Source organism: Populus alba, chromosome 7, assembly GCF_005239225.2.
Source record: "Populus alba chromosome 7, ASM523922v2, whole genome shotgun sequence".
NCBI classification, from domain to species: Eukaryota; Viridiplantae; Streptophyta; class Magnoliopsida; order Malpighiales; family Salicaceae; genus Populus; species Populus alba.
In genome coordinates, this window is record NC_133290.1 from 13650206 (window position 1) to 13661495 (window position 11290).

General features: G+C 36.3%; 1 protein-coding gene and 1 long non-coding RNA gene across 7 annotated transcripts; one reads left to right on the forward strand and one right to left on the reverse strand.

Moving 5' to 3' along the window:
• The first annotated feature begins 822 nt into the window (after positions 1-822).
• On the forward strand, positions 823-1440 carry LOC118040351 (protein MKS1). The gene has a single exon (XM_035047268.2). The coding sequence runs from the start codon at positions 823-825 to the stop codon at positions 1438-1440; it is 618 nt and encodes a 205-aa protein (XP_034903159.1).
• A 1491-nt stretch (positions 1441-2931) lies between these two features.
• Positions 2932-10737, reverse strand: LOC140955788 (uncharacterized). 6 transcript variants are annotated; one of them, XR_012170337.1, is made up of 6 exons: positions 10430-10737; positions 9948-10196; positions 9123-9397; positions 8369-8406; positions 7806-8238; positions 2932-3613 (listed from the first exon to the last, which is right to left on the reverse strand). It is a non-coding gene; the product is annotated as an uncharacterized lncRNA (long non-coding RNA). The 6 variants fall into 6 exon arrangements; XR_012170334.1 differs by having other exon boundaries at positions 2932-3293; positions 8369-8627; XR_012170338.1 differs by having other exon boundaries at positions 2932-3293; positions 7722-8238; positions 10430-10736.
• Positions 10738-11290: the final 553 nt, after the last annotated feature.

The window sequence follows — 11290 nt, forward strand, 5'->3', positions numbered from 1 at the left end:
TATTACCAGCTACTTAGGATCCATTTGTTTTTTGTGGTGGAGTGTTAGTGTTTTTTGAAAAAAAAATTAATTTTTTTTATTTTGCTTTAAATTAATATGTTTTTTTATGTGCTAATATCAAAAAAAAAATTAAAAATAAAAAATATTATTCTAATCTATTTTGAAATGAAAAACACTTTAAAAAAATAACCACAACCACACTCCCAAACACGCTCTAATATGTTGTGTGATAGTTTTGTGTCTTGTTCTTAATAACAAATTTGAAAAGTATTTAGTTAATCATCCTATATCATAATTTTCCATGAATTTTATTGAAAATCTCTTTTAAAACCTTTTAAAAAAAAACTAAAAATGTTTTTATTAAATCTATTTTTTTTAACTACAATCATGAAAATGTTAAACTCACAGTTTCATCTTATATTTTTACCTTGCTCTCACTTTATTTATACTAAAAAATCTCTATTTTTGAAATAAAATTTATCCACCAAGGTCCAAACTAGATGAAGCCATAAGCCATCCACTTTGACTCTTTGGAAATTATGGTGTGTTTCCAATCAAGACATTGCCTCGCAACTTGCAGTTCTTAATTTATAGGCACATGTAATGTTTTGGGTTTTGACTTTTATTTTCTCTTCAAGCAAAATTGTCTCTTTTATTTTATTTTTTAATTAAAATCATAGTATAATATTCAACCTTTCAACTCATATCAATGATCAAACCATTTTTTCCAACAATAACAAAATAATTGCCCTAAACTTGGGTCATCCACACCACCCTCCACTTCATTTTTGTTTTCTCCATCCGCCATTCATCCTCCACATCATGGACCCTTACCGCTATCCCACCACCGGCAAACCACCACCACCGCCACCAAAAAAACAACTCCAAATCCAAGGCCCTAGACCTTCAGCTCTAAAACTAAACCAAGACTCTCACAAAATCAAGAAACCACCTCCCCCTCCTCCAAAGCAACCTGTCATCATCTATGCAGTCTCTCCAAAGATCATCCACACGGAGGAATCCAACTTCATGGCCGTCGTCCAACGGTTAACAGGTCTCTCCTCCGGTGACTTCTTCCACGATGGGTCTGTTTCTCCAGCTGCAAGACTTGCTGCCACTGAGAAAGCAAGTCCAAGAGAATTAACAAGACCAATTACCACTCAAGATAGTAGTGATGACGATCTCATGGAGATGCTTAAAGAAGTGGATGCTGGTCAGATTCCAGGGATCTTGTCACCGGCACCGGCGATGTTACCGCCAGTACCAACTGGGTTTTTCTCTCCAGCGTCAACGGATGCAAATTCACAATCTTTCTTGAATGATAATTTTAATATGAGTCCATTCTTCATGGCCAGTCCTTCAGGTTTATTTCCAGGTCCTAGTATAGTTTCTCCTTTACATTCTCCTGATATTTTTAGCAACCTGTTCATGGATTTCTAGACAAGAAAAAGGAAAGATTGTGAAGATTTCAGGTTTAGTTTTAGATTGGGTTCTTGTTTTGACCAAGACAAGAAGGGGCGGTCGGATTCTTGTATTGACTGACTTTTTGGCTAGAAGAAGAAAGATTTAATATTAGGGTTTGGAAAATTAATTGTAGATTTTGTTAGTGATTTGAGGATTTTGTTAGGTTAATTGCAACTTATAATTGTAGCAAATTTTGGAGATATTTGTTTCTACCTCCTCGATGGCTATAGAGCATTCAACGGGGTTTATTGCTCTGGTGGGTTATGTAATGTTTTAGCCCGCGCCTCCTTTCTCCTTCACGAGAAAATAGTTATTTTACCGTGTTTCGTGTATCAGATATATTTTTTTTTGCTAAAAAAAAAATTAAACTTTTTAAATGCATTTTTTAAAAAAATATTTTAAATTTTAAATAAAAAAAATATATGCATACATTTAATTAAATAAATCAAGAACTATTTATGCCTATAAATACAAAAAAAAATATTAACATGTCTATTTAACTCACTTAGATACATATTAAATATTTTTTTCTAACATAAATGAATTTATATGAAGATATTATTAACATGTTTTTTTACTACGAATAAAAAAATATAACTACGAATCAAAAGGTTAATGTTTATATAAAATAAAATATAGTGAAAATTATATGCATTAATAAAAACATATAAGATTTCAACTTCATTTTTAATGTAGTAAAGAAATAAGACAATATAGCAATTATTACATTAAAATACTATTTTCTTAGTTTTTGTATAATAATTTTTCAAAAAAAAAAAATAGAAAGAAAAAAAAACTAAAAAAAAATCACAAAAGAAAAATGATAAGAACACAAAGAAAGATATAAATATTTTGTAAAGAATAAAAAATAATATTTTTTTTTTAAAAAAGTAAAAACTATTACAAAAAAAAAAATGAAGAGAAGAAAAAAAAAATGATAAATTGTCCAAGTATATAATAATAAAAATATCAATTATAAAAGGAAGACAATATAAGAAAAGTTGTTTTCTAATGAAAAAAAAAAACCTAAAAATTACATATTTGTTACCACTACAGTAAAAAAAAATTAGAACGAATTTTAATTGTGTCATTTCTACTGTAAAAACCATTTATGTATAATAAGAATAATAATTCTAAAGATTCAGTTTATGTCGAACAAAGCAGTTTATTGGCTCACGGTTGTCATTGATTGAATGCAAGTAGGTTATGACAAGTTATTAGTTGATTGATTATCCTAAGTGGGTTTCAAGTTCCAATAAAGTGATTAGCTTTGCCTATATAGATAAAGATGTAACAGTGTACATCTTCTTCCTATGATTCTGCTTATCATGTTATTTATCCCCAAATATTTTTTTATAATTTTTTTTATTAGATAAATAATTTAATCACTAATGATTGATGTCTTGTACAACCCCCTATAAGATCCACTCCATCAATGATGAGCATTTTCTGGGAAAGATGCACGAGTTCAAGTCAAGAAAGAATTTGCTGACAGATTTTCAGTACAGACAACAAGAAATTTCGGGAAAGCTTCTTTTTCTTTTTGGGAAAGCTTTTCGATATTTCTGGCAACGCTAGCTCCTGATCCCATTTTTGTCATTTTGCTTAATTTTTTAATCAATGACAACGAAATCTATTCACTGTTACAGGAATTATTCGAACTTGCATTCGATATTTCTGTCAAAATGTACACTGGTCTAGAGACAAAACACCTCAAGCTGAGACCCTTATCATTGGAGTACAATTTTGTAACAGTCCGGCTGCATGAAAGAACAGAACCAAAGTTGAAGCCGGAGAAGAAATGAGGGAGGCGTGTTGGAGAAGACTACCTGCAGCAAGACAGATAAGGTTAGCACGTGTATGGTCAAGATTGGTTAAAGTGATACTTATGTGGAGGGTTGAGATGAGAAAATCCATGCGGCTGACAGTCGGCAGGGAATAAGTTCAAAGGCAAACGGCACCGTTTGAGAGAAAAAAAAGAGTCCAAATAAAATACAAATAAATAAATACAGCTGGCAAGCCCATCTGTTATTCCGAATTCTGAACTGACCTAGAATTACAATAAAAGGGGAAGGAAAGGGCTGCAGAGAGGCAGGAAATTACTTTGAAGCAAATCTCATTCACCCAGGAGGCCCGGGCTACCTCGAAGCTGCCCATAAAATCTAGATTAGGGTTTATTATGTAGCATTGTTATTTCTATTCAATTTCTTTAGAATATTTCTCTTCAATTGTTTCAATTTCCCCAAATTTTTACCTGTAAGGCTCAAGTTCAAGAAAAGCAATAATAATAATCTTTCCCTTAAATTACTAAGATCATTACAAGTGTTATAGAGCCACGATTCTCGGATGGCTGAAGGAACAAGGGTTTTACAACTGATAGAAACAGTATCAAGGATGAAACAACAACAGGAGGCGCAACAACAAAACCAGCAGAATCAGCAGCAAATATTGGAGGACATAGTTCAGCAATTAAGAAACATGTCTACCAAAATGGATCAGATGGCCAAGGCCCACGAAAAAAGGCCCATGGGTTCCCTCCCTAATTCTCACACTAGGTCAATCAATGGAAATACAAGGCACGAAGTAGTGCCACAGGAAGGAATTCAACAGGTTTAGCTCAAGTCAATCCGATTAGAGTCTCCCCGGTTTAATGGAGATGATCCTATTGGTTGGGTATACAAGGCCAATCAATTCTTTAACTTTCACAGCACTCTAGTACAATACAGGTTGTTTATAGCTAGGTTTAACATGGAAAGGAAGGCCATAACATGGTATCAAGAACTAGAAGAAACCGGAATTCTTACCAGTTGGGAGGCCTTCATTAAGGCCCTCCAAATCCATTTTGGAACCTCTTCTTATGATGACCCCATGAAGGCCCTCATAAGTATCAAACAAACGTCAACAATAGAGCTCTACAAAACCCAATTTGAGATGCTTTTGAATCGGGTCAGAGGACTGTCTGACTCTCACAGGCTCAGCTGCTTCCTAGGTGGATTAAAGGAGGAGATAAGAATAGAGGTCAAGATGCTAAACCCCCATAATCTAGTGGCTACTTATGGGTTAGCAAGGATGCAAGAGGAAAATCTGACAATCATAAAGAAATCTTGGAGACCTGGTACTATAGGGTTTCAAGGCCGAAACCCAACACCAACTCAGCCCAGGGCTGAAACTAAACCAATGCTGATACAGAGACTCACTCCAGCACAGATGAAGGAAAAGAGAGACAAGGGGCTTTGCTTTAAATGTGATAGCAAGTGGGGACCTGGCCATAGGTGTGGAGGACCCAAAATATTCTTGATAGAGGAACTAGAGGAGGAGATGAAGGATAAGAATTTTATCCCTGAAGACCTTATTGATCTAGGAGACCCTCAGGAAGAAGGCAAGGAGGAAATTGGCATATCCCTTCATGCAATCATTGGAAATCCCAATCCTAAAACTATGAGGGTGTCAGTTAAGCTGAGTGGTCATAATTTTATGGTCTTAATTGACACAGGAAGTTCACATAATTTCATACATCCAAGGGTAGCAAAAAGAGTAGGAATGAGGGTTCTCAAACACAAACCTATTGGAGTAAACATTGCAGATGGTTCCAAGCCGTGGAGTGAGGGAAGCTGCTCAGATATCAAACTGATGATTCAAGGTGATCAGTTTGTCACTCGGGCTTATGTCATACAGCTGGGAGGATGCGATATGGTACTAGGAATTCAGTGGCTCAAGGGTTTAGGGCCCATTCTTTGGGACTTTTCAGCCTTACAAATGGAATTCCAAAAGGAGGGGAAGAGAGTCCTAATTCGTGGAATGGGAGTGGAGAATTCAAAAGTGGATTGCAGTCCAACCTTCTTACAAGAATTGAGGAGAGTCGAAGAAGGACTGATTTTGCAAATTTGGGAGCTGGTATCAGTTCATAATAAAATTCCAGAATAGATTGAGAATCTATTGCTAGAATTCATGGAAGTATTTCAAGAGCCAAAAGGAATTCCACCTAGCAGATCACATGATCATTCTATAGCGTTGAAAGAAGGTACCTCTCCAATAAATGTACGTCCTTACAGATACTCATCCTACCAAAAATCTAAGATAAAAAAACTAATCAAGGAGTTGTTAGCCATGGGTACTATAAGACCCAGCCAAAGCCCTTTTTCATCACCAGTCCTATTAGTTAGGAATGCTGATGGGTCCTAGAGAATGTGTGTGGACTACCGTGCCCTCAACAATGACACTATAAAGGACAAATTTCCCATAACAGTTGTGGAAGAATTATTAGATGAACTCCATGGTTCTCAATTTTTTTCCAAGTTAGACCTCCGATCAGGCTTCCACCAGATCAGAATGAAGGAAGAAGATATCCCCAAGACAACCTTTAGGACTCACGAAGGGCACTATGAATTTATGGTGATGCCTTTCGGCCTCACAAATGCCCCTTACACTTTTCAAGGGTTGATGAATGATATTTTTCGACCCTATCTCGAAAAATTTATGTTGGTTTTCTTCGATGACATTCTAGTTTACAGCCATAATGTGGAAGAGCATGAGAGACATCTAAGGATGGTATTTGAGACTCCAACTCGACATAAGTTATTTGCCAAACAGTCCAAATGTAAATTTGCAAGTAGTGAAATCTAATATTCGGGGTATATCGTATCAGGGCAGGGAGTGCATGCTGACCCTAGCAAGGTAGAGTCAATGATCAAATGGCCTAAACCAAACACACTTAAATCACTAAGGGGTTTTTTAAGGTTAACAGGCTACTACCACAGGTTCATCAAGGGTTACAGGGTGATTGCAGGCCCCTTGACCAGACTACTGAAAAAAAGGGCTTTTAATGGGGTTCGGAAGCAGACCAAGCCTTTGAGCAATTAAAAAAGGCAGTATCAACCCCCCTAGTCCTAGCACTACCAGATTTCAACCAAAGCTTCATAGTAGAATGTGATGCCTCAGGTATAGGACTTGGTGTTGTGCTAATGCAAGGGGGTCGACCCATATCTTACTTCAGCAAAAGTCTAAAAGGGAGAGAACTATCACTATCAACTTATGAGAAGGAATTCTTGGCACTAGTCACAGCTGTTCAGAAATGAAGGCCTTACTTATTGGGCCAAGCCTTTAAGGTTAAGACAGATCAACAGAGCCTCAAGTATTTGTTAGAGCAGCGGGTTGGAACACCCACACAATAGAAATGGCTATCCAAATTGATTGGACATGACTTTGTGGTTGAGTTTCGAGCAGGAAAGGAAAACCTAGTAGCTGACGAACTTTCTAAGCAGGAGGATATTATAGAAAAAGGTACACTATGGGCTATCTCTACTCCAATTGTTAACTGGGCTGATCAGTTGAAGGATATTTATAAAGCTGATCCAGAAATTCAAACTATCTTTCAACAACTAGACCAAGAGACCATAGGGTCCTTGAAATATCAGCTTAGGGGAGGGATTCTATACTATAAACACAGAGTCTACATAAGTCAATCCAGCCTTATAAAAAATGACATACTGAATTATATTCATGGCAGTTTACCTTCAGGGCATACAGGGTTTAAGAGAACACTAAAACGAGCAAGGAGAGATTTCTTTTAGGTAGGGATGAAATCAGACATACAAACTTGTATAAAACAATGTGAAGTTTGTCAAAGAGCGAAAGGAGAAAACACAAAACCCTCTGGGCTCTTATAGCCTTTACCTATACCCACCAGACCATGGTCATCCATATCTATGGATTTTATAGAAGGGCTACCAAAATCTAATCAATACTCAATAATTATGGTAGTTGTGGATAGGTTTACCAAATATGCCCATTTTATTCTTGTTTCCCACCCCTACAACGCGACTAAAATCGCCAACCTGTTCTCTCAAAATGTAATGAAGCTGTATAAGCTCCCAAACAACATAGTAACAGACCGGGATCCTACCTTCACCAGCAAGTTTTGGGGAGAATTATTTCAAATTCAAGGGGTCAAGCTGTTGATGTCTACAGCATACCACCCCCAAACTGACGGGCAGATAGAGGCGACCAACAAAACATTAGAAGGGTACCTGAGGTGCTATGTGGGTGATAACCTAAAAGGCTGGTCCAATTGGTTAACCATGGCCGATTACTGTTACAATACCAGCTACCACTCATCCCTCAAATCTACCCCGTTTGAAGCAACCTACGGCTACCCGCCCCCAAGCCTCACTTACTACATCCCCGGTTCAACAAAAAATCAAGCAGCAGAAGAACATTTACAGCACAGGACAGAACAGATGGAAGAAATCAAACATAACTTAGCTCGAGCTCAGGAGAGGCAAAAGAAACAAGCAGATAAAGGCAGAAAGGAAACTCAATTCAAAGAAGGGGAATGGGTTTACCTCCGGCTCCAGCCATACCGACAATCCAGCATGCCAAGAAATAAAAATGTGAAGTTAGCATATAAATACTTCGGGCCATTCAAAATCTTAAAGAAGGTGGGAGAAGTGGCTTACCAGCTAGACCTTCCCAAGGAAGCCCGAATCCATAGCACATTCCACATCTCACTGTTGAAGAAATGGATTGGAAAAGGAATTATTCCTGAACCGAAGCTACCCATTCTCGAAACCAAGCAAAAATCCCAGCCAGAACCAACAGAGATACTTGACCGAAGAAGTCAATTTTAAAAGAGGAAGACGAAGGAAAAAGTTATGTTAAGGTGAGAAGGGCAGCCCAAGGAAGACGCCGTTTGGATCGAAGAAGCATGGTTAAAAGATTCTTACCCTCACCTTGAGGGCGAGGTTTTTTAAAGGGGAAAGAGTTGTAACGGTCCGGCTGCATGAAAGAACAGAACCAAAGTTAAAGCCGGAGAAGAAATGAGGGAGGCATGTTGGAGAAGACTACTTGCAGCAAGAAAGATAAGGTTAACACGTGTATGGTCAGGATTGGTTAAAGTGGTACTTACGTGGAGGGTTGAGATGAGGAAGTCCCTGCGGCTGACAGCTGGCAGGGAATAAGTTCAAAGGCAAACAACACCGTTTGAGAGAAGAAAAAGAGTCCAAATAAAATACAGATAAATAAATACAGCTGGCAAGCCCATTTGTTATTCCGAATTCTGAACTGACCTAGAATTACAATATAAAGGGAAGGAAAGGGTTGCAGAGAGGCAGGAAATTGCTTTAAAGCAAATCTCATTCACCCAGGAGGCCCGGGCTACCTCGAAGCTGCCCAGAAAATCTAGATTAGGGTTTATTACGTAGCATTGTTATTTCTATTCAATTTCTTTAGAATATTTCTCTTCAATTGTTACAATTTCCCCAAATTTTTACATGTAAGGCTCAAGTTCAAGAAAAGCAATAATAATAATCTTTCCCTTAAATTACTAAGATCATTACAAAAAATTTATATTCCCACCCCCAGATTCCACAACACACGGGTTTTAAAGGCTCAATCAAGGTACCAAAAGAATCCAATCATTCTCCTCTATAACTAAAATCTAAGAAAAGACCACACGGATGGGGTCATAACAGGCTGAATTTTTTTTCCGTTTTTTTTTTTTTTTTTTTTTTTGGGGGGGGGGGGTTGTGGGATTTAGTATTATCTGAACTCTAAAACATCAATGCATTGCAGAAAAAAATTTCACTGTCAAAAATACAATAGCAGTTCAAAAGAATCCAATATTTGACAAAATTATTAACAGAATCACCTGTAATGAGTACCTCAGCCGGCAAATTTAGATGATGCTTTATGTTGGACCCTGGCATGCTTTTGTCTTCAATCGAGATGCTTCCAAAGAAGCAGCTATTTGCATATGAGCAGGTAGGCCTCAAATCTAAAATTCTAAACTGGAATAGTTGAAGCCAGCAAACAAATGGCAGTAATCATCAAGTCCTTGTGACTGTTTTGTTGCATGTCCCTCCGATCAATGTGCCAACCCTTTCTCCCTTTATTGCTTTTGCAATGTTACCCGGTTTGGATAGATTGAAGACAGCAACTGTGATGAAGAAGCTTGGTGCAATGAGTTTCTTTTAGATGCTTTATGCTAAAAATAACAATGATATGTCCCACTAGAGATTTTTCATTGACAAAAGGAAAAAAAAGCATAAGTAAAACAAAAATTAGGAATCATTCTCTGGTGTAATGGTAACACTTTTGGTTACTGAGTACAAGTGAGCTGACGCACCCGTCTATAGCAGCAACGTGACTCATTTAATCCATGATCGTTAAATGTTGATATTCAACACAGATCACAAACACTAGGTAACATCTCTATTAGCTAATCCTAGGGTGTTGAGTAAATGGTAAATTTTGGATCAAGCGCCTCATAAATGGTTAAAAAAAGTCCCATAAAATGAAGGCCCAAGTTCATACCCCTCAACAAATCCCTTTACAGAGGCCACCCCATAATTGCACAGGGCATGTAGGAAGGAGGGTTTACTTGGGGTGCCTTCGAATTAGTCAGATGCCTAACATGTCTTCGACGTCTTGAAAAATAAAAAGATCTACCTACAGGCTACAATCTAGATGCAGATTATGAGACATACCCGGAACATTATTTTCTTGGCACAAAGTAATGGCAGTCATGTCCATCACTGAAAAATCTTTTGAAGTCATCTTATGGTAAGTTCGATTTTCAAGAAGACGAGCACTTGGATTATGCCTGGGATCGTCATCATAAACTCCGTCAACATTTGTAGTTTTCAAAACAACCTGTGCATTAACTGGAAGAACAACTTTAAGATTGCTCATCCATTGTCACCCCAAAGGGAGCCACAGATGACAATTGAGGCTGCCTGCAAATAAAGACAAGGTATATCATGTGGGGCCCACAGAAACATTTCACATTTGTGCCAGTCGCAGAAGCCCTCTAAAACTCAACAGAAAGCATTGACACAAAAAAAAAAAAACGCTTATGCCTTCACACAGGCATTTTAACAAACACTCACAAGACAAAACACAAATACAAACTTCATTTCGAATAACCCATGAAATCAAAATATAAACAAAATCCATGTTGTTTCATTACCCCATTTCAGAAAAGCAATGAATCGCCAACAGTCCATTTGAGCTTTGTTTACCCTTCACCAAGCGGCGGTAATTAAGCTTCAATGGAATCAAATATGATAAGGAAGAGGAGGAGGACGTAAAATTCAGAAAGGTAATCGGTGCAAAAGAATTAGTAACGGCAAAGCTCTCCGTTTCAGCCTCTTCCTCTTGTGAGTTTCTCTATCTCCAGCAAGGCAGCAATAAGATAATTTGCTTCGTTTTTCTCCCCCTTCATTCTAGACTTTTTTGGGTTTTTATTTATTTATTTATTGGAAGATATAATGACAGTTCGGTGAACTATAATTAAAAGACCGATCTGTGATATGACTTGGTTAAAGTGTTAGGCGGTTCGTTTTCTCGGTGAGAAAGTTTTTTTTTAAAAAAAAAATTAATTAATATTTAGATTATTTAAATATATTATTATTAAAAATAAATTTTAAAAATATTATTTTAATATATTTTCAAACAAAAATACTTAAAAAAAAAAAATCACTATCACATTACTAAACAAACCCACATTAAATAAATTGGTAATATCAATCTATGAATTAATCTAATATTTTAAAATAAAAATAATATTATTTTAAATTTTTTAAATAAAACAATATTATTTAGACAATAAAAAATTTAAGTTTCAAATAAAACTTAATCGTATTGAATTAATCTTAATATTGAATTGACTGGTCAAGCTAGTTCTATAATTATGTTACAATAATATTTATTTTATAATGACTTGGAAAAAAATATTTTTTTTATTTTAAATTATTTTTTAATATTTTTGAATTATTTTAATATACTATATCAAAAATAAATTTAAAAAAAAATAAAAAAAATTATTTTA